This window comes from Nuphar pumila, chromosome 10, assembly GCF_984573655.1.
Source record: "Nuphar pumila chromosome 10, dmNupPumi1.hap1.1, whole genome shotgun sequence".
NCBI lineage: Eukaryota > Viridiplantae > Streptophyta > Magnoliopsida > Nymphaeales > Nymphaeaceae > Nuphar > Nuphar pumila.
The window spans coordinates 38,409,626-38,436,686 of record NC_143258.1 but is presented as its reverse complement, the minus strand read 5'-3'; the positions used below and the strand labels follow the sequence as shown (position 1 = coordinate 38,436,686).

The window sequence follows — 27,061 nt, the reverse complement described above, 5'->3', positions numbered from 1 at the left end:
GGGTTGGTTGGCTCCTCTGCATGTGAGTTTTGATCTCTGATGGCTCCTTCACATGCATTTGGCCTTCACCAGAATCCTCCCAATCTGGTGGTATATCTTTAATTGGATGCAATCTTGCACACAAGCACTCAATCTTCAAAATGGCGGTTCTTGGAGTTGGAATTATGGTGACCACAATCCGAGAAGGATTGGTGGCTCTCATACCAAGATGATACCAACCCAAACTAGTATCACAATTCTTGCTAGATGAAGTTGGAAATGGATTGAGAAAGATATTAGGGGTCGGCTAGCTAAGGGAAGAAGATAGAGATGGAAGGGGTGGTCAGCCAAGAAAGGAGAGGGAGAGATGGAAGTTTTTTTTTTCCATGACAGAACTGGAGAATTACGACCCCCTCCTTCACCAGAGGGTCAGTCATACAAATCTGATGCCAAGATCTCCCACCTGAGGAACAGATTTCAAAAGTTTACAAACCTCCAAACAAAGATTACAACAAGTGACATAACACCTGTGAGAAAGCTGATTTAGAGTTGGGAAGTTGTTACCAACAGATCTTCTCTCATCACTGAGTTGACGAAGCCAAGTTCTAAAAAGCTTACTATTGCTAGAGTTAATAATATTAGCATCCCTAGGAAAGGCATGACTTAAAGCATCATTCAACATTTTAATTTCTACTAAGAGGCGATCTGGGGATATACGTTGAGCCTCTGCCACAATAAACTCCCGATTAGTCTTCTGAATCACAAAGGCAAGAGCAACTGTTGAGGAACTGGATGAGACAATCTGAATATGAATACCTTGTATATTAAATGTCGGCCAAGGATGTGGCATTATCCCAAATTTTAACTAAATGGCTAGACGAGACTTCTCTTTTATAGACTACTTCAACTTAAAATTCCCACAACATAAGGACCATAAGGATGCTATCATTGTGTCTAAAGTGATTCCTGAACTGCCACAGTTTTCATACAACTAGATGAAAGACTTGAGCCAACATCTTCTTAACCAGTAAGACTCAAAGACTTAGAGAACCACCTCTGAATTTCAAGCATTAATTGTCCAGACAAGATTCTTGTTACTGCAAATTTAAAAGAGACAAAACTCCACAGCATGGAAGCTATAGGACAGGAGATAAAGAGATTGTTGTCTCTTCTTTAGAGTTACATAAATAACAACCGTTAAGCCAGGGAATGCCCATAGACATGAGTATATCTTGGGTAGGCAGATGATTTTTACACGCCAAATAAGTTGTCCAAACTGTGTGTGGCACATGGTCCTTTTGCCAGAGTGCTTTACCCCCATGATTCCTCCTGGGGGTATCTGCTGCCAAAGGGCATGACACATGAAGTGATATCAATGGGGAAGGATGATTCTTTCATATAATCTTGTCCTCAGTTTGACATCGATAGGAGCGCTTATGAATTCAAGTACGCTTTTGCATTAAGTTATGTTTTCGTTTTGATTTCAACGGTTTAGCAAGAACATGTAAATCGGTCATCTTTAGTTTTCAATGGATTTACAATCCAACATGAGATATATATAATTCTTGAAGTTAGATCTAGAAGAAAGTGATTGCAAAAAATATTATTATTTTGAGCAAGCTTATAAGCATCAACATGTTGGTAAATCATTCCAAACTAGCCAAGTAATCTAGAGTCTCCTTATTTTCAATTGAGAACCCAAAAGTACAAGCCAAGGAATGCTTACATATGAGAGACTGGCCTATATATAGGCTCTAAACTACCCAAAAGACCAAAGTGACCCTACAACACCCCCAGCCCATTACAGCCCATTTCATTTTCATTTTTATCTTTTTCAATTATGATTATGACACTTATACCTAAGTCCCATATCCAATCCCACCATTGGACTCGTTTGGAGTCTACCCGATCTGCTATAGTGCATCAATAACAAAGAAAATAACCGTTTCATATTGAGTTCTCCAAAAACAATAAGAACAAGAGATCATCCTGATGTTTTTAAAATTCTACTAGAATCATCAAATTATTGCTCTAACATTATCAAGATAACATCATAACTAATCAACTCATAACCGAGGTGTTAGAAAGTGACTTGGAATACATTGGGTTCAATAATGAACCCATACTTATGCACGTGGAGTGCAAATATACCCATTAAAGGGAAACAACATAAGCACATAATGTGCTAACACATAAAACCCATAAAAAGGGGAAAATATGACATAAAGTCATAAGTTGCATATCATTGAAGAATAATGGAGAAGGGGTAAAAACCCGATTACAATGGAGCATAAGCTCCCTCAAGAATACAAAATACAAAGGGGAAATCCCCTATTTATAAGCATGAAAAGGGACCACCTTGGGGGCTCCCAAAGGGGATGTTGGAGAGCCCCCAACGGTCACATTTGTGACCGTTGGGGGCTCCCAATGTCACTTTTGGGAGGCCCCCAATGTGGTACGAAACCCAAAAATATAAAAAATAAAAAATAAAAATAAAACAAAATTTACATTGCATATTCCAATTGGAATATGCGTAAAATGCTAATTTACAAGAATACCCTTGAGGGTATTTTAGGAAGATAAAATATATATATTTATATATATATATATAAATAGAGATATGTATACATATATATATATGTATACGTATATTTATATATATATATATAAATATATATATGTACATTTAAGGATCAACATATTTTAACACCCCCCCTCAATCTTTGCGGGGAAACGAAAAGATTGAACAAAAGGCAAGACTCTAAAAGGCTCCGGCAAGGATGCAATGGAACTTGAAAAGGCCTTCCTCCCATTGTCTTCAAATTTCCCGAACTATCCAGGGTACTTCTCTTTGTCCTATCTCCAAGATCCTGTGAAATAACAACATAGAAATAAGTAAAACAAATCTTTGTACTTTTATTCAAATGGAACATTTCTAACTAGCACAGGTTAGAAGAGATGCAAATTATGCAAAAATAACCCCAAAGTTTCAAAATCATATATCATATTTAAAACAAAATGAGCGGAAGCAAATTATGCAGAAATAAATTGCAAGAATGCATAATGCATTCATAAGGTCCAACGTTGGACAAATATAACTCCATAATGGGGAATAACAAAATGGTCCACTAAGGGACACCACAATAAGCCTACGAAGAGGCATGATATACATAAACATTATTGAATGAGGGCCCAAAAAGGCCATAAAGAGCATATGCATATATTTATCATGAAATGAATTAATACTCAAAGAACTCATTAATGAACATGCTTCAAACATGTAATGAAGTGTCAAACAAGAGAAACAAAGTCTCCAAGCATACTTTAGGGAAAATAAACCCAAGAGTTCACAAGGTTTTAAAATCATTTATGAAAGACATAATTAATACACATTTTGCATATAAGTGTGGCAAAAACCATAAGCACTTAATATATAGATTAAATGCTAAGAAATCAACTTGATATGCATATCAAAAATATGATTTGCTTGAAAAACACAAGTCATGAATGAAATTTTGCAAATTTCAACAATAGTTTATCCATTACAAACATCTTCCTCATTAGTCCTCTAAAACCAATAAATCAAGTGTATAAGCTACTAGATCAAGAATATAAAGTCATTAAAGGCCAAAGACACACACAAAGGTGTGTAAAAGAACCTCTTATCTACATATAATAATACTTGAAATAAGTGCATCTACGACAAGAACAAGAGAATACATGCCAACATGGACTAAAAAGTATCTCTTGTCTACGTAAAAAATACACTTAAAACCAAGTATGTTCAGCTACTAGAACAAGAGTAATAAGCCAACCATGGGCTAAAACATAATACATCTCTTGTCTACATATGATAGCACTTGAAATGAGTGAAATAAGCCAACCATGGGCATACATCTTAAGCGACTAGAACAAGGACACAAACGCCAACATAGGCTAAAAATCACACACCATGGTGTGAATCAACGTGCCTTGTCTACATATAAAAACACTCAAGACAAGTGTGTTCAGCTACTAGACTAAAAGAGCAAAAGTCAACAAAGGGCTAAAAACACACGAAGGTGTAATAAAATTCTTGTCTACATATGATGACACTTAGATAATGGGCATAAAAGGAAAAGACTTTTGAGGCAATAAACTTGTAATGAAAATAAACCTCGAATAAAACAATACTCCTTTTAAAATGAATTCTCATAACAATAACATGCATGTAAAAAATATCTTCAACAAGATACTATAATCGATAAAATAAAATCCTTGAGAACAAATGTGTGAACATACACACACCAAGAACACTTAGAATACTTGTGCAAAATCACAAGAACACAAAATCATAAATGTGCAAATGCACTCATAAGATTCATAAACAAGAAAAGGTTAGGCAATAATCCCAAAACCCTTGGTTTTTAATATACCTTAAAACATTTAAGGTTTTAAAACACCATATGTCCATCACATTTACATAGAAGCATTCATAATATCAATGGCCACAAGAGAAAAAATGAGTGACACAATCATAATTAGAGATCATACAACAAATCATTTTAGAGTCCCAAGGTGCCCATAACTCACCTAAACAACCATCTATAATATGGAAGGTGGACAAACTAAAATGATATAACACGAGGTGCCCATAACTCACCTCAACAAACATCTCTAATATAACAATAATAAGGCCAAATAAAAGATGCATTAAATAACATGTGATGGACAAATATAAATGCCACAAAAAGGCAATAAACACTTAAGGAATCATTTTTCAAAGAAAAGAGGACCGATTAAAAAATTGAATCAAAAGGTCCAATAATCAATAATGTGCTTTATAACAACAATTTTGCATAAACACAAATTATGCTTAATCTTCAAACAAGTCATTTATACCAAAAAGGACTTATTAAGCAATAAACACAACTTAAAGAATTCATCAAGACAATCAAGCTTTTAATTAAAGAAATCATAAGAACCGTAATGATTCACAAAGAAGGCTTTAACACAATACTCAAGGAATGAATATTTAAAACACTTGAAAATTTATAAATTTGGGATTAAATCCCATACAACAATTTTAAAAAAACCTTTGATTGTGATGAGATATGCGGAAACATTCAAAGTGCTAAAAGCACTTACAATGATTTAAAAAGGACTCAATATCTAAATTCATTATATTTTTCACAAAAATAAATGTGCATAAAGGCTCCATAATGCAAAAATGTCTACGAAGAGACAATACACATGTGAGCACAAAAGGCTTTATAAAAGATGTGCACGAAGGCACTCATACAATACTTGAACAAATACACACCAAGGTGTAAACAAACATGCACTAAGGCATGTATTTCATAAAAAAGAGAGAATGCATACAAGCGCAAATATTTGAGAAACAAATGTGCACAAAACACAAAAATACACAAAAGTGAGCAAGTATGCACTTTATAAAAAGAGAAATGCTTGAAATTCTCAAACTTTAACAATTGCAATTGAGCACAAAGAAAACCATATTATGGCCAATGTAGGCATTTTTTTTTTAAAATATTATTAAGAGGTTTTGAAACCTTATGAAAAATACAAACCAACAAGTTTATAAAGATAAAAAATGAAATCATTTATACCAAAAGGATGCAAAAGATGAACTATGCACTCTATGTAGTGTGAGAAATTCCTTTTTAAAAAAAATCTTTCCTAATGGTTTATCATAAACAATTTTTCAAAAAAGAAACATTGAAAAACTTTTAGGAGTTCTTATAAGTTATCATTAACAAGAACTACTTTAGGATTCAACAAAGATTTTTAGATGTGAGAGATTTTCATATAAGGATTATATCAAATTTTTCAAAAAATGCACTAAAATTCATAATCAAAAGAGGAACTAAAATCAAATTAGGGTTCATATGAGAGTTAAGAAATTTTAAGCAAAGATCATTACTTTAGAAAGAAATCATATATATAATTTTAAAAATTAACTTATAGGTCAATCATGAGATAGTTATGTAAGAATTATAAATCTCACATAATTGAAGGTAATAAAAAAAAACATAAACTGCTATTATATGCGATGAGTAGTTCGATAAACACAAATTATATATTTGAACAACAAACGAGTTCACCAAATTTGAGGGAGATAATTTTAAAATATACGAGCACACGAAATGTGAAAAGACATAATTCAACTATCATAACCATTAAACGAACAAACTATATGCAAGAAACATATTTTCAAATGCATAATACTTTAAGAAAAGGGATACATACCGAATAACTTCAAAGCAAAAAGGAAGAGCAATGAATACTTCACCATTTCTTGAGCGACACGCTTTCCGTTGCACCAAAGGACAACCCCATCGTGACCTCGCTCTGATACCATGTTAGAAAGTGACTTGGAATACATTGGGTTCAATAATGAACCCATACTTATGCACGTGGAGTGCAAATATACCCATTAAAGGGAAACAACATAAGCACATAATGTGCTAACACATAAAACCCATAAAAAGGGGAAAATATGACATAAAGTCATAAGTTGCATATCATTGAAGAATAATGGAGAAGGGGTAAAAACCCCATTACAATGGAGCATAAGCTCCCTCAAGAATACAAAATACAAAGGGGAAATCCCCTATTTATAAGCATGAAAAGGGACCACCTTGGGGGCTCCCAAAGGGGACGTTGGAGAGCCCCCAACGGTCACATTTGTGACCGTTGGGGGCTCCCAATGTCACTTTTGGGAGGCCCCCAATGTGGTACGAAACCCAAAAATATAAAAAACAAAAAATAAAAAATAAAAATAAAACAAAAATTACATTGCATATTCCAATTGGAATATGCATAAAATGCTAATTTACAAGAATACCCTTGAGGGTATTTTAGGAAGATAATATATATATATATATATATATAAATAGAGATATGTATACATATATATATATATATATATATATGTATACGTATCTTTATATATATATATAAATATATATATATATATACATTTAAGGATCAACATATTTTAACACGAGGATGGGGAAAAACAATGTATCCGTGTAGGTGCCTTAAAAAATGTAGAACCATGTTCAGAACAGTTGGATTAGATATCTAAAATGGGACCAATCACTAGCAAAGAATAATTGAGCCAGAGAGAGGAAAATATGAACTAGATGAAAAAAATCGCTGAGTTGAAAAACTAGTGCAAAATCATGGACAAGAATTCCCCAATTGGGGAAACAATAAACATATAGGGACAGGTTAGGCGTCATTCGACAGGAAGTACATGAAAATTTTTCAGATCGGATTAATCCTCAAAGGAGGTACTTGAACCTAAGGCTCCCAGATTGAGCAATTTGCAATACAAAAATGGGTAAAGCAAAAACAACATAAATCCCATTAAAAAAATGACATTAAGAATTTTTTAATACATTCAATTCAATGTTATAAAAAGCATTGAGGCACATAGCAAAGTGCTTCACCAAAAACTAAGGCGAGACATAAGCCTCGAGGCGTAAAGACAACATAAATTTTGAAAACTTTAAAAAAATAAAAAATACAAATAAATAAATAAATGCTTTATTGATGAAGCAACAACCAATAAGAAATAGAAAATCACAAATAAATATAAAAAAATATGAGATTAACATGTAAAAGTATCATTAATGCAATAGAAAGCCAAAAAATTAACAAACACAAAAGAATGCCAAAATATTAACAAACACACAAAAGCCCCCTAATTTAAAGCCCTAAAATCCCTTTATCTTCACCAAACACTTTATCAAGAGGGCCAGCCAATATATTTTTGCATGTATATATGCAATAGAATGTCACAAAATTAACAAACACATAAAAGAATGCCAAAATATTAACAAACACACAAAAGAATGACAGAATATTAACAGACAAAATCCCCTATTTTAAAGCCCTAAAATTTATTTTTCACCAAACACTATATCAAAAGAATTGACACACACATTTTTGCATCCACACACGTAATAGAATGCCAAAAAATTAACAAACATACAAAAGCCACTATTTGAGAGACAGAGCAACATTAAGAGAGAGAGATAGTTGTCATTACCTGGAAAGTGGAAAGGTCGTACAATCATGTCAAGTGACTTCTTCTTCTTCCTTTCAACCGACATAGAGGGAGAGCGAGTGATGAGAGAGAGCAAGGAGAGATAGAGAGAGTGGAAAAGTGAGAGATGAGAGAGATAGAGAGAGAGTGTAACACCTGAGATTTTTTTTATAATTTTCTAAGAAATAAAAGATGAAATTTATGTCATCTTAGTTATGTTAATTAGACCCATGGGGTGGGACACCCCTTTATGTAGGTCCTCTTGGATCTTGGAGCCCAAGATGGGAACGACTCAATCAAGTCAAGTCAATCCAAGAGGAGACATCCCCATCTACTTTCATATTTTCACATTCTTAGCTTAATCAAGCTATTTAGTTGTTTCTTTATTGTGTTGGAATCTTAATTAGCTAGGATTCATAAATTGACATATAATTTAATTGAAATTCAAATGAGATAAGACTAAATGGAGTTTCCTTATTGAATATGAAAACCCATGAAGAAAACTATTTCAAGAGTCTCCTACCTCTTTCATCCCACACGCCCTCCTAGTCTCTCTTTTTCCCTATCTCTCTCTCCCTCTTCCTTTTTCTCTTCCTCTCACACGCCCCTCTCTCTGAAGTAGATGCCTGGAGTAGAGAGTTTGCATCTCCATAGTGTGCAACTGAGAAAAAGAAGCCGATTGCTGAATACGATTTTGGGAGAGTACTTTGTAAAGTCCAAAAAAATTTAGGTAGGTACAACATAATTTTATACATATGTATAGTGCTAAGATATATGAGCATGTTGTGGGATGGTCCTATGATGCATATCAGTACACATCAACCTAGATTCACATAAATAATGATATCATTTTGTGCATAAAGGTTTTGAAACCCAAAATCCTTTTTGAAAACCAATTTTATAGATAAAACATGTTTTCTTTTGAGAAACATATGATTTTGGATGTTAGATTCATGTATGTATTGTGTTTCTGTATTTACAGTATGATTTCTTGGTTGTATGCATGAATATAGTGTGAGTTGATGGATTTAAAAATTATTGGATGAATTTTCTTGATGTTCTTATTGAAAGCATGAAGTTCTTGGTTGATTCTTGTATTTCATTTTGTGTATTTTATTGTAACCAGTCAAAATAATGATTTCAGTTCTCCCAAACCGTGAATTCATAAATCTTGAAAAATCATGGGCATGTTTCAGACATATGAAAGCAATTCTAGTCAAATCCTAGACTCAGATGAGTCATGGATTAAGAGATATATTCTTCGCAAGTTGGCACAAGAATCCTGTCCTGACAGTGAGCCTATAGAGATTGTATATTTTTGTAAAAAAATCATATTCTTCAGAATACTTAGGATCTGTGACTAATATTTTAAGGTGTATTAGTTCAGATATTGAAAATCACATGGTTAAAATATTGGAGGTTAATTCCTCACGGTTTGAAAATAAAAATTTATGGAAATCAGTGCAAAATTCATAATTTTCTTAAGCATGTTCTGTTAAATAACAGAAACAACATATGTTATAGGATTTTTTAGCTCTCTATTGGAATCAAATTTAATTCTGGGTTTTGTGGGCTTGACATATCAAGCCACCAACAGTAAAAATCTTAACATTTAATTCATTTTGTATTATTTATAATTGATTTTTTATTTAAAGGGCAGAATTGGACAAGACTGTTATGTGAACAGAAAAAAGTTTGTGTTACAGAAATTTTAATTCCTGTTATGTAACAAGTTAAAGTCTAGTTTTTTACATGTATGCATGTAACATATGTAAGAATCTTCTGTTAAAATTCTAGAATCTAAATCGTTCTGTGTGATTTATGAAAGAATTTACAATGACAGATAAATTGAGTGTTATCAATCCTGAATTAAAAGATTGTATTTGAATGCATGATATGGTTCTAGAAGTGGATTAAATGAACATGTAACATACTGATGTACAATACGTAGGTCTACTGAGGCATAGTGTTATCTTTTATATAAAAAAAAAATATTGTAAAGATATAAATTCAGTTATGTTGTTATAATGTGTAGCATGATGTTATGATGTGAAGTGTGATGTTATGATATACAACATGATGTTATTATATGCAGCACGATGTTATTATATGCAACATGATGCTATGATATGTGGCTTGTGATTATAATGTATTTTTGACATAAAAATCATGCATGCATATGTGAATACTCATGAATGAGCAAATGGTTTAAAAGAACTAATGTAATGTCCCAAGTGCATGAATACAACTTTATGGCATGTTGAAGACCCTAATCGAAACCACCTTCTATTTTTCTCCTAATTTGGGTCGAAACCGATATATAAGAAGGGTGCACCCCACTCTGAGGCACGCCTCGCCATGAGGTGTATGCCTCATAGCATATGAGGTGTACATCTCAAGGCATTCATACTTTTCAATCGCGCCTCAAGGCACGAGGGCCCTCGCCTTGGGACGAGGCATGCTTTTTGCGTCTTAAGGCACTTTTTTCGTTCAGATTTTTTAAGGTGTTATCAAGATAGACACAAATATGAAGCAAATGTTACCTAATAGATATACCAATGCAAACAGATGCTCTAGGCGTTGTTTGATGGCACATCCTGCACATCACTCAAGACAAAAAAGCTAAACAAGACCACAGTTTATGGCAAACATTGAATGCAGCGGATGCGCAGAACGTCGTCTGCCATTTTCATAAAAGTGTGTTAAAATTGTTCCACCCCCATTACGAAAATAATAGAGATGGGAGGAACATATTAAAAAAATTTGTTTCTCGACGGGCGCACCCAACCCCGACCCCCCTATCCTATCCAACGGGCAAAGGGGCGAAGGCCATGATGGCGGTGGCGGTTTGTCACCGGCCTCGGGTGAAAAGTTAGAGTTTGGGAGAAATGGATTCGTCGGAGTGTAAGGACTTAGCCAATGATGAAATGTTGATGATGAAGACGATCAAGGTGACGACCTCCGACCTCGTGGTCGAGACCATCTAGGGCACCATCATCATGGTGGGGACTATAAAAGGACTAGAGAAAGGTTCTTCTCCTGCTCGTCTAGATTTGTGTGCAACTCCAAATTGTTCAACATCCCTTTCCCCTTTCTTCTTCTCTGCATAGAGTTCCCTTCTTGCTTTGGCCCTAACCCTCTCTCTTGTAAGTAATCGTGGCCATATTTCACGAAGTTGTTTCAATCGTTAAAGAGAGAAGAGGGCCCACTCTTTCTCTAACGTTTGAGACTGTGGCCTTATCCAGAATGATCCTCTCATTTTGGATAAGCTCCAGGTGAAACAGAAAGCAGTTGTTGGGGTAAACGGCTACTCAAAGGGAGGTAAATATCCCAGCAACCCTTCTCTATTTTATTGAGAAGGGATTACTCACTGATGTATGTGATGTGTGAGTAGAAACCCCCTTTAAAGCAGGCCGTTTACGATATCCAACCTCAAATCCTTTGTTCTCTTCTTTACTTCGATCTTACATCTCTTTCTGGTTGAAGAGGGAATGGAAGACCTAATTTTGGCATTGAATTTGATGATATTCGACGTCTGATCGATGGAAAGGATTGTAGAGGAGAAATTCAAGCTAGGTTGGAAGATAGAGATCGGATCCTTTGGAGAGATATACCTTGGTGACATTCATTTCTCTAGTTTTGGATCGATGGTTTCATGCTTCTCTGATCTTCTTCTTCTTTCTTTTTTCTGCCACTTTAATTTGTGTCAACGATGCATACTGAAACAAACGAGGTCATCACAATGAAGCTTGTGAGTTTTTTGGGCCTGGTTCTTGTTCTAAGGTTTGTTTTGGGTGTGAATTTGATGGGGTTTTTTGATTGATTTCATCGTGGTGGTGCTATGTGGTTGGGAACTGAGGGTAAATAATGAGAACTTGTTGGTTTTATGTTGAACATGATAGTATGTATAAAATAAAGTTGGTGTTTAGCTTGATCTTTTTTTATCAGTTTTGATGAATTTGAAACATTCATGGATTCCGCTTGTTGAGTTGTCGAAAGATTTTAAAAGATTGAATTTTTCTTTGAGTGGAGGGTTCATGCAGTGAAAATTTCCTTATCAACTTGATTTCTTTTTGAAATTTGTTATATGCCAAAAATAAATTGTATAATAGCATCTATTTTTTAGGATCATATACTCGTAACCATGTTCTCATACATTGTGGTCGGGATCGCCTGGGGCACCGTCATCAACAGTTTAATAAAACATGTTAAAACATGTAAAATGGTAGGTGAATCAGGTCAGATGATCCAAATTGACATAATCCAACCCATTATCCATGTTTGTCCAAGTCCCCACATCATCATCAAACAATGGGCATTTGAAACACTTCCGAGTACATTCCAAATAAACATTGGACTTGTACAATTGTTACGGAACAAACAGAACCAGTGCTCTGTCCATTTTTTTTTTGTTCATTTCCTCCTATCTTGAACAAGCCATCATACAAGCCCCTAAGGAACTATTTGGAATTGGACATGATACCACACAAACATAAGAGACACAAAAAAGAAAAAAACAAAATGGCAAAAGAACCATATATTTTGGTGAAAAGATCTGGTGCAATATGATTGAACAAATATTTGTGCATTAAGCACTTGATCACCCTTCATCCATCTTCGGGACAGGGCCTGTCAGTTGTGGGGCCAAGGTTGATGGAGGGCAATAAAGAGATTAATGCACAAATATTTGTGCAATCATATTGCACCCGATCCGGACTATATTTTGTTGTTGATTTTCTTTTTACCTTGCTTTCTTCATGCACTACTTTTCTCCACGCCTTATTCTGCGGTAATAAATTTCTTGAGCCATCATACTCCATCTGGCTCAACCTCAGCACAGCATAAAACATATGACCAAACAAAACATAAAAAATAAAATGCAATACATGAGTTAGTAAACGGCACCTTAGCACATAATTGGATGGTCCAATAAAAGAAGTTTGATATGTGCACTACTGATGTTTGACCTCATCTAGCACACATCAACTAGAAACAGAAGAAATCCACATGTTAATAAAAGGATGCTTAACAAAAAAAGAGAAGAAAAAAAAAAGATGATCCAATGATTAAAGTCAAGGGGTTGACTATTTTGTCAGGTTCATTGGATTTTGGTTTCGATTACAGAGCCCAGTACTAGTTCTTCATTCATATCCACTACGAGATAGGTTGTGCTTCAAAATTTGAACTACATTTTACACTACGAACGTATTCATTCATCTCTTCCCAGTCTAACGGCATAGATGTAATGTTTGTTTCTCAAGTGGACAGCATAGATATGCAGCTGCAGTGTCTTTTGTCTGATAACAGCAGACCAAAAGCAAACCAACTGCCAAACGTCTTGCAAGGTAATCAGCTAGTTCATTGTAGGATCTTCATTTTCCTTATAAACTGCCTGTTGGTTTCTTCTTCCTTTCTTGCCAGTCAATCTTCGCCTTCAGTAAGTGACCAAAACCAAAAGCAGTCACTCATAAATCTTTGATACTTGCACAAAAGATGCCATCAACCACCAATATACTGATCTTACCTAAGGCTACTTAGTTGTTGGGTCAGATCGTTAATCTCCATTCCAGAAAGTTTAAGTGAAGACAAGGTTCCTGGAACTTCTGATGATGCTACTTTTGACAGCTTCTCCATTGACACCGCCAGCCTTCTGAATGCCTGAACATGGATGTGGATAAGTACGTGAAAGAAAAGTGTGATTCAAATAAGAATTATGAAACTCCATATAATCCATCTCACATTCATAGTCGGAAGGGAAATTATGGCCACTGAGAAAAATGCTCCCATAGCCTGCATATGAGATGATATTAGTCCACATTGGGCAATTGTTTGAAGGAAAATCAATTTGAGAATTAAAATATTCAAGTAAATAGTCATCATAGTTCCAGATTAAGCCTGAACCAATATTCAAAAAAGACTTGCCGTACTTTGGTCCTGTACCACCACGACTTTGGGATGATTGGCAGAGATGATGGCTTATACTACTTTCACACTGAACCATCAGCATCATCTTTGCATATGTCAACATTTCATCCTCTATTCCTATGAACTTTTTATAGTTTCTTTTCTTTTGAATAAAGCATTGTCTATCCTAAATCTATTTTAGGCTGAATGCCAGGAAGAGATACCAATATCCTCATGATTGTGGTGCAAAGTTGCACTAGAAGAGAGACTACATAAAACCAACACTGAATAGCCAAACCATCTAGACATTCTAAATTGACATTATTGAACTCCAGTGCCTAAGCAACTTAGAAGGCTGATTTATCCAAATCAACTGCTGAATCAGTTAAAATACAAATTATTTTGGAAGCATACATCAATTCAGTACTGGCCCTATCTGCTCAAGATGACAACTGGCAGCACCTATTCAATTTTATGTCATCCATAGAAAACTAAATTCTTGAAGAAAAAGAATTGATGATTCCAGCAAGAAACTACAACATTGAAATTCTATTATTATCAGACTATCAGAATCTAGCTCTAACCATATCAAAGTGAAGCCCCTTCTTAGGTGATTAACACCACTTGAGTTGTAAGTAGCTAGACCGGAATGGCAATCAGTGCAGATTTGCATTGTTTGGTTGCAAGTTGGATCTTGTCCACCATTGTAGCACTTCTGTCCACAGTACCCACTCTCTGTCACTATCAGTTTTACCAAATAAAACACACGTACATACATACATACATGAACATATTTAAAGCATATTATATATAATATATATCCATACAAATAAATAAATATATATATATATATGTATGTATTGTGTATGTATGCATGCATTGCATTTTTATGCATGTATATATGTGTTCTAGGGACTGAAGGTGCCCCAATTGACATTAAAAACATGGATTTGTAGCATCAAGATATAACAAAACTTTTAGATTTCTAATAGATAAAGGAATATTTGTGATATTCTGGAGATCAATAATTATCATTTTTAATGTTGTGTCATACATAAAGCTTGAAACATCCCTAACCATATGATAGCAACCGACTAATTTTTTGTAAGGTTAGTAGATTATTTGAAGTTGATCCAAGTGGCATGGATGTTGCACCTCTTATTTTAAACCCACCATAATAGTGTCAAGGATACTTCCTATTTTTGGCATCCATGCCTAAATCAGCTTATTTTGGGGAACCTCTCATCAAGTTATTCTCCATGTCATTCTAGCATTGATAGATCTTGTGTCGATTGAGATGCAATATGTGTCACTAGTGGGAGGTGGCCATATGTGTGTGTATGCTAATAATGATTTGCTTAGCCAAGGTAGGTAACTTGCGACAGTTGAACCATGTATGATGATTCTAGTAACACCTGATATTGTGGAATTAGCCTTAGGGCATTTTCCAAAGTTTTCACTCTCTCCATCACAATTAGTTTTATCTTTGATATCTCAACCAATGAAAAGATGATGCCTCAAATGACATTTGATAATGAAACCTAACCTTCATTTATCATTAGGTAAACTCTAAGTAAAAATTTTGATCCAGCCTTGTAGGGTGGCTGCCAACATCCAACACAGATCCAGTTTTATAGAGGTGCTTATATGTACCTTTAAGAAGTAGAAGCATAATCCTAGTTCATAAAATTCCATAACCTAATTTTAGGGGTGGCAATCGGGTCGGGTCGGCGGGTCATCATACCTCAACACGAACCCAAGCCGTTTATTAAACGGGTCGGCTGTGGCAAACACGAACCTGACCCATTTATTAAACGGGTAACCCGACACGACACGGTTAACCCGTTTAATAAACGGGTCGGGTCGGGGTCGGGTAAACGGGTTGGCGAGCGGGTTCGGGTAAACGGGTTGGCGGGTCGGGTTCGGGTAAACGGGTTGGCCCGCCCGCCTAACCCGTTTATTAAACTGGTCAGCGGGGTTGGCGGGTTGGCATACCCCTAACACGAACCCGACCCGTTTAATAAACGGGTTAGGCGGGTCGACCCGTTTACGACACGAACCCGTTTAAGCCAAACCCGAACCCGGCTAAGAAGCAGGTTGGTGGGTCGTGTCAGATTTTGCCACCCCTATAACCTATCATCCTTATTAAACAACTTTGTTGGAGAGCTAGGTTTTGCTCCACATTATCAAGATTGTTGCAGCATCACCCCTTTTGAGGGGTTTCCTATTCTTGACTCTTAAGTCCACTTGTCCAAAAGTTCATTTTTTCTCTTAATTACATAATTTGAAAATAAATCTCATAAACCAAATATTTGATTAAGTCACAGAATTTTCAAACATCACAAGGTTTTAGTGTTATTAAATATGGTTTTACAACCTCTTTTAAGTTAAACTAGATTTTTAAAAACATTTTGAAAAGCCATTAGATTTTAGTTAAATTGGGTTTTCAAAATTTGTTTTGAAAAGCCGTTAGATTTCAATCAAACTGGTTTTCTAAAATAGTTTTGAAAAACTATTAGATTTCCGAAATTGCTTCAAAAGTGATTAGTTGTATCTTTATGAATTTAATTATTGTTTTAAGTGTTATTTTGGTTTTGTTTTATTGTCTTAGAGTTTATTTGAAACTGTATTACTTAAAAAAATGGATTTGGCACTGAAAATCAAATGAAAGTTCCCCTAGCAATCCTAGGGTAGCCTTCATCAAATGATCTAAATAGACGAAATCATCACAAAGGACTCTTCGAATGAATCATAAAGTGTCCTCTTAGTCTGTGCTTGTTTGTAAGTGACCTCCACTCCTTTCTCGGGACTGATTTCATTCATGATTTTTCTTGGAGTTATCTTTGGATTATCCTGCATGTGTTTGTAAATAACATATGAAATCCACTTGGAAGATACTTTTTTCACCACAAGGTTGCCCAGTGATCAACCACATATATACTCACTTTGATACTTCTTCATTTGAAAGAACCCTGCTCTGCGCACATTTGTGTAATGGATCTTCCACAAGCAAACAACTGGAGTCTGCGGGTTCAGACTCGTGCATACGACAGTGACTCTGTTATTGCAGCTCTTAAGGAATTTTGTTTTATAGTTGTTTCTGATCACATGATCTTTCAGAAACTCACAACAATGCTGAAGATTATTAAAGCTTTTGTCGATAGCAATTTCTCGATCGTTTGAGCTCGTTGTTAGCGACTGAATTGTTCACAATTATTAAGTGGTTTGTTACACAATTGCTCATACAAATGAGATGCCTCCGCTTCAATGATTTTCAATTGTTTTTCATTGTATGAGAATCCATTGAACGAGAACTTATTCAACATCTCATTAATGTAAAAATATAAAACAGTTCTTATGCCCAACAAATGTTCATATAACTTCAACAACATACTAAGGCTTCAACTTCTCAAATGTCATTCGTGCATCGCTTTCACCCGCCATAATTTGTCTCATGTCATCATTGTCTTCGTCCTCTTCCATCGACATGGTATAATCATCATCATCGATATCATCCAATTCTCTACTACTACCACTAATTGACAGTTCGGTTGCACAAACTAAGTCAAGATTCATCGTATCTATCGCTTCCAACACATCCATACATTCAACATTCCTTAGTTCATATAACTTCAACAACATACCAAGGCTTCAACTTCTCAAATGTCATTTGTGCATCGCTTTCACCCGCCATTATTTGTCTCATGTCATCATTGTCTTCATCCTCTTCCATCGACATGGTATAATCATCATCATCGATATCATCCGATTCTCTATTACTACCACTAATTGATCGTTCAGTTGCACAAACTAAGTCAAGATTCATCGAATCTATCGCTTCCAACACATCCATGCATTCAACATTCCTTAATTGCATTTAAAATGTTTTCAAAGTCCTTTCGACTGAAAGCATATTGTTCTTGATTTTAAGTGTTTGGAATTAAATATCACTTCACACAAGTGTAAGCAGATCGCAGGCCAGATGGTATATCGACCCCCGACAATCTTATCGAGGTTTACAAACCCCTTTTGAAGGGGGTAATTGCCCATTTGGCTTGTCATTGGAATTAGTGACCTGAGAAATCACATGGCCCTTTGACGTCACCAATGGGAGGTGAAATCCCCCACCATTATCGGCCCATTAGAGTTTCTAAAAGGGATATGGGTGTGGATCCCCAAATTTTAAAAACCAAAAAAGAAGGTTTAATCAAAAAAATATTTATTCAAAAAAACAGATCTGAATATTAGAAACAAAAAATATGGGATCCGCTCTTCAAGTTATGTGCCTTTCCTCCTCCATCGAGAAGGGATCAGCCGCACCAGAAGCTCGAAATGTTTAATGTCGGGCTTTAACTTGCAAACGGTCATACCTCATACGCGGATCCTATGAAAGAAATGAGCTTGATGGTGTGAAACACCACCAAGGCTTGAGAAAAACATGAAAACACGAACAAGTATGCAAAAGTTAAGAAAATCCACACTTATAATAATGGAATAAATAAAATAAATATATAAAAAGGAGTCAAATCTTACCTTGGACTTGGTAACCCTTTCCTATGATGATGATGATGATGATGATGATGATGATGATGAATGAATGATGATGATGATGAATGATGATTATTGATGATTGGTGATTGGTGATTGGTGATTGGTGATTGGTGATTGGTGATTGGTGATTGGTGATTGGTGATTGGTGATTGGTGATTGATGATTGATGATTGATGATGATGAGCGTCGTGGAACTCGGACAACACTTCAACTAAGCGTGGTCTCCAAGAAGCTAGGTGAGACAAAGAATCTAGACATAGACTAGGCTTGGTAGGCTCAATTGGGCTAGACTCATGTGAGCAAAGTATGGATGCTAGGCTCTAGGATGCTAGGTTGGGTGGTAGGTGCAGCAGAGTTTCTTTACTTAGGTTCTAGATGATGAACTAGAGAGAGGAGGTCCTTATTTATAGATTTTAAGACATGTGTGGATTTTAATCTTATGGATCCAAGATCTAAAGATCCAGATCCGACTTCTAATGATATGACATGATACTATTGATTGGTGGTTTGAAGGACTCTTTTTTATTGATTCTTGATTTTCAAGTTGAATCCTATTGGTTGGAGTTACCTAGCTTAGGGAATTAAGCAACCTAAGATTGACCAAGTTCAATGAATCTAAGGTCATAACCATGGTTGCCAGTTGAGGAAGCGGGAGCGGGAAGCGATACGGGAAGCGGGAGCGGGAAGCGAGGCACTTTCAAAATTTTAGGAAGCGGGGAAGCGTGGGACCACTTAGGACCGATTCGGGAAGTGTCTCGGAAGCGACCTAGGAAGCGTCTCGGAAGCGACCTAGGAAGCGTCTCGGAAGCGAGGGGGAAGCGAAAAAAATAAAAATAAAAAATAAAAAATACAAAAAAATTGAAAAAAAAAAACAGGGGAAGCATGGGGGAAGCGAGGGAGAAACGTGGGGGAAGCGAGGGGGAAGCGTGATGGGAAGCGTGCTTCCCATTAAAGGGAAGCGCGTCCCCCATTAAAGGGAAACGCGTCCCCCATTAAAGGGAAACACGCTTCCCAAAAAAGGGGGACGCTTCCCCCACGCTTCGGAAGCGCGACGTTTCGCGCTTCCGAAGCGCGCTTCGGGGAAGCATGCTTCCCCTTTTAGCTAGGCGCTTCCGGTAACCCTGGTCATAACAATCCCTAAGAAATTAGGAAGGCTCATCTATAAGAGAAGGGGGAAGCTTCTAGGGTTTTCTAAGAAAATAAGAATCTAAAGGCATGGATGGGGCCTCCAAAAGTTTTTTATGGACTGGATATAGGAATTTCAGCTCTCCACATTTCAAACTGGGTCGTACTTCGGATCCATTATGATAGGCTAACTTGTTTTGTCCATAACTACCTATTCAGATGTCAAATTGAGACATAATTTAGTGAGTTGAAAAGCTAACATTCTCAACTTTAATTAATCTTTTAAGTGCAAAACCAAATTCGATCTTTTTGGTGGTAAAAAATTTGCGCAAAGTGAACCCTACCTAAAAAACATAATTTTTACTAAACAAGTCACCTTGTTTTGGTCATAACTTTTGACTCTGATGATGGATTGACCTGATTTTTTGCTTGTTTGAAAGCTAAGATGTTCTAGTTTAATTGATCCTTTAGACAAAAAAGTTGAGGATGACGTTTTGGAGGCCAAAATTTAAGTTGAATTTATAACAACTCTGAAATGAGATAAAAACACTAGATTTTGGCATATGACTCATGACGTGAAATGACTCAATCAAAATTAGGGTGTTTGCAACGAGATCTTTGGCCCAATTGGATATCCAATTGATGGTGGAACCGACCACCGCTAGTGTTATTGGCCATTTTGAAGTATAAAGAGATTTTATCAGCTCAACTAAAATTGGGATTTATCGGCCCTTCGAACCTTCAATGGGAATGTGAATCAAATCTTTTAAAAGCGTTTTTATAAAAGTTTAGAGAAATGAAAAATGTGAGCTTTTGAAAAGAAAGTTTTATAAGTTTGCAAAGTGGTTTAACAAGTGTTATTGTTTTTTATATATGTACCGCATTTTGAAAATATGGTTTTGCTATTCAAATGAGAAGTTTGCAAAAGTGATTTAAAGATCTATTATGTTGCTTTTCGAAAATGTCCTTTTCAAATGTCTCTTTTTGAAAACCTCAAAAACTGAATTATTAAGACTGTAATTAGTTGTTTACTGAGCATGTAGCTCATTAAATGTTATTATTGCTTTTCAGGGTGAGAATTTTGATAGAACAAGAATTTAAAGAGACACTCGCAGAATGTTACGACAAGGACATTGACAAGGAAGTCAAGCATCTAGACCTCGATGGAGCTATTAGTTTGATCTTTTGGAAGACATGATTAATCATTTCATAGTTATAATTTGTCTTGTATTGGAGATTTTAATTAAAGATAAGTTATTAGACAGAGTTATATGAATGCTCTGCAAGTGTTCATTTTCTTGTTTTAGTAAAGCTTTGTTGGGTTATTTAAGACCCAAAGACATATATGAACAGTGCAAGAGTCACACCCAAGACTGGACCAACTAAGGGCTGGTTTTGGGGCATGACATTTATAGTAGAACACATTAATGATTTATAGGATTTTCTGTTTTTGACAACCATAAGTGGGAAGCAAAGTGGATACAAGAAGTGATCCCTCACATAGTTACCAGGACAGAAATGGATACAAGAAGTGATCAATGAAGCAAAAGTGGGAAGTGAGTGTTAAAAGTAGTATGAAGTGTGAAGCAGGATTCATTTTGATGGTGATTGTAGAAGCGTGTGAGAAGCAAAAACAGAAACATGAAGGAAATGAGGGAAAAAAAAAAGAGAAGCAAGAGGAAAGCGAAAAAATAAATAATAACATGAAAAACACAAAAAACGAGGAAATAAGTGGGACTTGAGGGGGAAATGAATGAGAAAAGAAAAGGATGCAAGAGGGAAGCAGTTTGAGAAGTGACTGGAAAGCACACTTCCCATAAATGGAAGCAAGTTTCCCCTACACTTCCCACTTCAAAAGCTCGCTTCCTGGGAAGTGTGCTTCCCCCTGAGGCGCTTCCAGCAACTATGGCCCCTAATTATGCAATCATGTATATTAAACATTTGGTCGTTCATGATTATCTTTTTGTTGATATTTTCTGTGCTCTCTCAAAAATTTAACTGAAACCATTACTCCTTTTTTTAATGGTTGCAAAAAATATAGCATTGGAACTAATTAGTGAAACTGTTTTAGGAGCTGTGGTGGGATAACTTTTGCATTCTTTAATAGAAGCAAAAGTCCAGATTATGGAATTCAAGGCTTACCTTGAAAGCCTTAAAGTTTCATTACAGAATTTTATTCATCAAATGGAGTTAATCAATGAATTTGACAAAGAATTGGGACTTGAGAGTAGGAAGTATTGGCATGAAACTTGTTCAGAAACATGAAAGGCTACCATGATAGAAGTTCTGAAAAAAGTACCAATATTCAATTAAGCTTCTAGAGCAGCTTGAAGCGACAATACTACAATTTTTCCAAATGAAAATGAAAGCAAAGATGAATGTAGATCTAAAGAAGGCTTTATATCTTTTGATGAAGTTGGAAAAGAAGGTTGATTTTGCATTAGATGCTCTTGAAGTAAAATCATTCATGAAGGCATAACCCAAGACAAAGCAATTAAGGGAAGAGTTTCTTTCACATATCATGTTTCTTAAGCTTCATGCAATTCTATTCTTTTTGCAGTTGTCCATTTATGTAAATGAGAAACAATTGTATATCCATGTAAATATTAAGTTGGATATGTACATATATTCAATTTAATGTGCTATGAAATTTCCTTACAAATAACCCCTCCTCTCTCAATCTCTTAAAATTTCAAACGTTCACATTCATTGCAGTTAAGTTATTGTTTTGCTTGTGGCAATAAAGTTCATACAAGTCTCACAAATGCAACTATAAACTAGATGAAACAATATCTCATACCAAAGGATTTATTTACAAAACAAGTTGAAAAAATTGCATAACCAAACTGTTGCATTATATAGGCATAATATAATGACATGATACAGTGGACTACTAGATATTACAAAGCGAAAACCCTTCAACTAGTGTTGTTTATATGATAGCAGTCAGAGGTAGATAATTTTCTGTCTTTACAATATAAAGTACAGACCGATCCTCCAAGTATCAAAATATGGTAATAAATGTTGTTAGATTAACTACCTAAAGAGAGCAAAAGATAGAAAAAGATATGAAATATTTTCATCTTCAAGGATCAAAGTTCAAACATCCATAGAAAGCAAAGGCACACCAGAATTACAACCAAATGGCAAGTAGGGACTTGATACTTTCAAATACATTACAAGCTTAAACCTCCCATCTATTTGTGAAAAGAACTCAAATAAACTCAAATAAATGACTTGTGATTGCAAATACTGTCTATATGAAAAGGATTATGGAATAGTTAATTTTTGGGTCCCTATACAGAACACCTTTAGATTGATCAACCTAGCATGAAACTCTGTGTTCTATTTTAAAAGTCCAATAAGTTTTGTTAATCAATAATCATTATGTCAATAAATAAAGCAAAAATCGTATACCAACTGTAGGCATGAAAAGTTTCAGCACAAGCAGCTCTAATATCCACTTATACAACTTTATACAATACCGCTATTGGTCTCAGAAATCTGAACTATATATTGATGAGGCAATTTCTTAGAACATTGTCCCTTCTAATGCAGGAAAAATCTCGATAACAAGTAGAAAGATAATTTTACATTTTGTTTTATTGTGCAGTATTTAGAAAATTAGAAATATCTTTATTCATGCAACTAATGAATGTACAAGAAGTGATCAACTCTTTTGTAATGACATGTAATAATTGATTAACACATATTATAGTGTATTATAGGAGCGGTTCTACTAGAGGAAGGACCAGTGCAGCACTCCCCAATATGAGGTTTTTCTTTGCATTCTTTTGAGGGTACAGATGCATCTGTTGTCTCAAAAGTCACATCTTCATCATCCTTATTTGTTGATTTCTTAGATAATTCACTACCTTCAGGTAACTAATGTTTCACTTTCCTCTTTTGGGGCTCGATATCAACTACTCCACTGTAGCAGTTCATCCACTTCCTCTCACAAATGTCACAACGGATCTAGAATTCATCTGCAGAATAATTGTCACCACATGCACCACAAAGTGTTCATGATCGTAATATTTTGAAAGTAATATGATGAAACATTGATAGTATCGAGGAAGGTTGGGGTCTTTTCATTTTCTTTACTATTTCAATTTAATTGTTGTTCATGTGATTGCTTAATTTCTCCATATGATTGACACCCCTCTGCTTATTATTTATAGTCTTGGAAAGTACAAGTTAAACCATGTGATTGCTTAATTTTGCCATATGATTGACACCCCTCTGCTAATTATTTAGTCTTGGAAAGTACAAGTTAAACATGGATTTATTTTTCTTGCTATCAAATTTTTTATAACATTAGAATAAGGGACTTGTTCCAAGAAATTGCCTCATCAATATATTGCTAAGTCTTCACACTAATAGTGGTACAGTATGAAGTTATATAGGTGGATATTGGAGCCACTTGTGCTGAAACTTTCATGCTATGCAGTTGGTATATAGATTCTAGTTTATTATTTGGCAAGATGATTGATCGTTTAGCAAAAATATTTGGAGGTTATCTAGAACTTGGAGTTTTATGCTAGGTTAGTAAGGAATTTCTCAACTCATAAAGAAAATTCTCAGGACACAAAAGAAGGAAATTTGCAACTCATTTTCGAGGGACAAAAAGGTCCAAAAAGAGTGGTAAAAAGATAGGTCAAAGATCAGGGCCAAGACCGGGACCGAACCAAATCCAAATCCAAATCCAAATCCAAATCAATGTCGATATTAAAATTAATAATCTATTGACAAGCCCAAGATCTAATGCCCCTTGAGGGCCTTGCCCTATAAGGCAACACACCTCATTATCAACACATGGAGTTTTCCAAAGATGATCAATATGTAAACAATTTTCATAAAGTAGGCTTTTTCCCTCCAAAATGCTTTTCCAAATAACTAGGCAAAAGGTGTCATTTAGCCAAAAACCTTGGTTTCAAATAGGCATAATTTTGAGCCAAAAGGGTGTTGCTTCGAGAAGCCAAGCATTTCTAATTAAGGAAGCTGCTGAAACTGCAGAACCATAATGAAAGGAATATCTCATGAACAAATAACTACTAGAGCCAATTTTATTTTTCCCCATCTGCCTATTGTTTAGTGTGATTCTATATTGTTCAAATTTGATCAAATCAATACAAATACAGGTCAATTTGATTCATTTAACCTCGATTTCAATTTGATTCATTTAACCTCGATTCCAGAATGATCATTTACTTTCGAAGTTGTTTTACCTTTCGCCAGGAGGAACACATATCAAAGCCTCTCCTACTCCATCAGTAATAGACTCACTAGAAACAATCTCTGTTTGCCCTCTCAGTCCTTTCACGCGATTGCAAGAAAGAAAACTTGCGGCGATCGATTCATAAGCTCTCATGTACATTATCATTAGCCTTTTCATCACTTTCAGTCCATTGTTATTAGCCCACAGCAATGCATAAGAACCATAACCCGTCCTTGCAACAGCCTTAGACAGACCTACTAACAGAGTAAAAGAGAGAGAGAGAGAGAGAGAGAGAGAGAGATTTCCAATTATAACAACTATGTTCTCGTGGTAAGCAATCATGCAATCTTTCTCCTTTTCCTTTCCATGATTTTCACACGATATCAAGACTATTTATCAAAAAAAAAAAAGAGATACCAACAAAGGAACAAGCAAATGCAGCCCAACTTCCCCATGGCTTGATAAAAACTGAAAGACCAAATATCTAATTTCTAGTCTCGTGTCGAACTTCGCACCAAGTGCATTACCAGAACGCACCAACAAACACCACCCAAAAGCAACAACTACAGCAGCAGCATATTGGCAATACGACATATTACGTGCCGATGAGGGCGATGACGAAGAAGAAAGAGAGAGGAAGAAAAGGATACCATGGAGATGACGAAGAGAAGCGAGAGAAGGCCCAGCTCGACGGGAGTGCGAGAGACGAAGCATCTGGCGAGGTAGGTTTTGGTGGAGGATGCGAGCGAGTGTGTGTGAATCCTTGCGTCGGAGCGGAGAGCTCCAAAAGCGGCGGGCCTGCCTCCGAGCGCAAGACAGCTCGCCGAAAAACGCAGTTTCCGGCGAGAAGAAAACGCCGGGAAGGGAAGAGCACTGGGGAGAGAGAGCTCCCGCGCTTGCTGCATTGGGAGAAGCAAATCAGCGGGGCCACTAGTCATCACCGCGTCCTGGTTTTGTGTCGGAGATGAGTGACGCGGAGCTTCGGAGGAGGTATCTGAAGCGAAAGCAGCGTAAGGAATTGGAGAGAGAGAGTTAGGGCTGCACAACGAGGTGATCTAGCTCGTGCTAATGCTAAGCTGTGGCTCGACCCGGTTAAGCTCGGCTCGAACTCATCCAAAAACTAAACGAGCCAAGATTGATATAGATAATCGAGCAGAGCTTGATATCTTATAGGTATTAAGCTCAGTTTATATAGGTACATGATGCCTTAGATTTCATATACGTATATGTTTTTTGGCAAACTATTAAAGAAAGAAATCTTATTCAAAATCCTTGGCCATTTATAGGTCACGTTTGGAGGCGTGAAAATAATAGAAAAAATGCAAGTAGGAAAGAAAAAATGTCAAATTTTCTAACCATTGCAAGCTAAAAAAAATTGAAAGTAAAGTTTTTCTACTGGCGAGTCAAGCTTGATATAGATAAACGAGTCAAGCTTGATTAAGCTTTTGGTTCATATAGGCATATGAAGCCTTAGATTTCATGTAAGTTTTTTTTAGCAAACTATTAAAGAAAGAAATCTTATTCATAAACATTGGGCATTTATAAGGCATGTTTGGAAGCCTGAAAATGATAAGAAAATGCAAGTAGGAAAGAAAATTGACAACTTTTTCAATCATTCCAAATGAAAGAAAAATTTTGAAAGGAAAGTTTTTCTATTAAGTGTGATTTTTGATAAAAAAAACTATAAACATTTCTTTTTCCATTACAATTGTCGTTCACTCACAACATATCTCATTTCATGGGCTACCACAAGAAAAGCTTCCTCCATTTTATTTTTCTCCCACCCACCAACATTTCTCTCTCTCTCTCTCTCTCTCTCTCTCTCTCTCTCTCTCTCTCTCTCTCTCTCTCTCTCTCATATGGTTGATCGACCCCCCCCCCCTCTCTCTCTTTGAGAGGGGGCTTATTGACTCTTTCTCTCTCTCTAAGAGGGGGTTGATATCCCCTCCCTCTATGAGAGGTGGCTGATTAACTCTCTCTTTAAGAGGGGGTTGATTGACTCTCTCTATCTAAGAGGGGGTTGATACTCCCTCCCCCTCTCTCACTCTCTCTTTAAGAGGGGACTAATAGACCCTCGCTCTTATTTTTCTCACATTTTTTACTTTGTTATTCTCATGCAAAAAAAATCATTTAGAAAAGATCATATCAAAACTTCTCATAGAAAAACTTTTCTTATGAGAAATTTTCAAGCTTCCAAACGTGCTTATAGAGAAGTTCTAAGATCAAAA

The 27,061-nt window shown here is 35.8% G+C and overlaps 2 protein-coding genes across 4 annotated transcripts in view; one reads left to right on the top strand and one right to left on the bottom strand.

Annotated features, from left to right (window-relative positions):
• The window catches only part of LOC149826690 (1,4-dihydroxy-2-naphthoyl-CoA thioesterase 1-like), a 38,470-nt gene extending 13,358 nt beyond the window's left edge, over window positions 1-25,112 (top strand). Inside the window, exon 4 of one of the 3 annotated variants that reach the window (XM_090018945.1) lies at window positions 24,854-25,112. In XM_090018945.1, the coding sequence (XP_089875071.1) occupies window positions 24,854-25,001 (148 nt within the window). In that variant the 3' untranslated portion in view covers window positions 25,002-25,112. Of the gene's footprint in view, window positions 1-20,686; window positions 21,257-23,343; window positions 23,696-24,853 lie in introns of those variants that run through there. The other 2 variants (XM_090018947.1, XM_090018946.1) reach the window with 2 other exon arrangements.
• Window positions 12,908-25,824, bottom strand: LOC149826689 (uncharacterized). Its single transcript, XM_090018948.1, has 4 exons — window positions 25,484-25,824; window positions 13,775-13,825; window positions 13,560-13,693; window positions 12,908-13,467 (listed from the first exon to the last, which is right to left on the bottom strand). Exons 1-4 carry the CDS (start codon window positions 25,769-25,771, stop codon window positions 13,389-13,391), a joined length of 552 nt encoding a protein of 183 aa, XP_089875074.1. The 5' UTR covers window positions 25,772-25,824; the 3' UTR covers window positions 12,908-13,388.
• Between the last annotated feature and the right edge of the window lie 1,237 nt (window positions 25,825-27,061).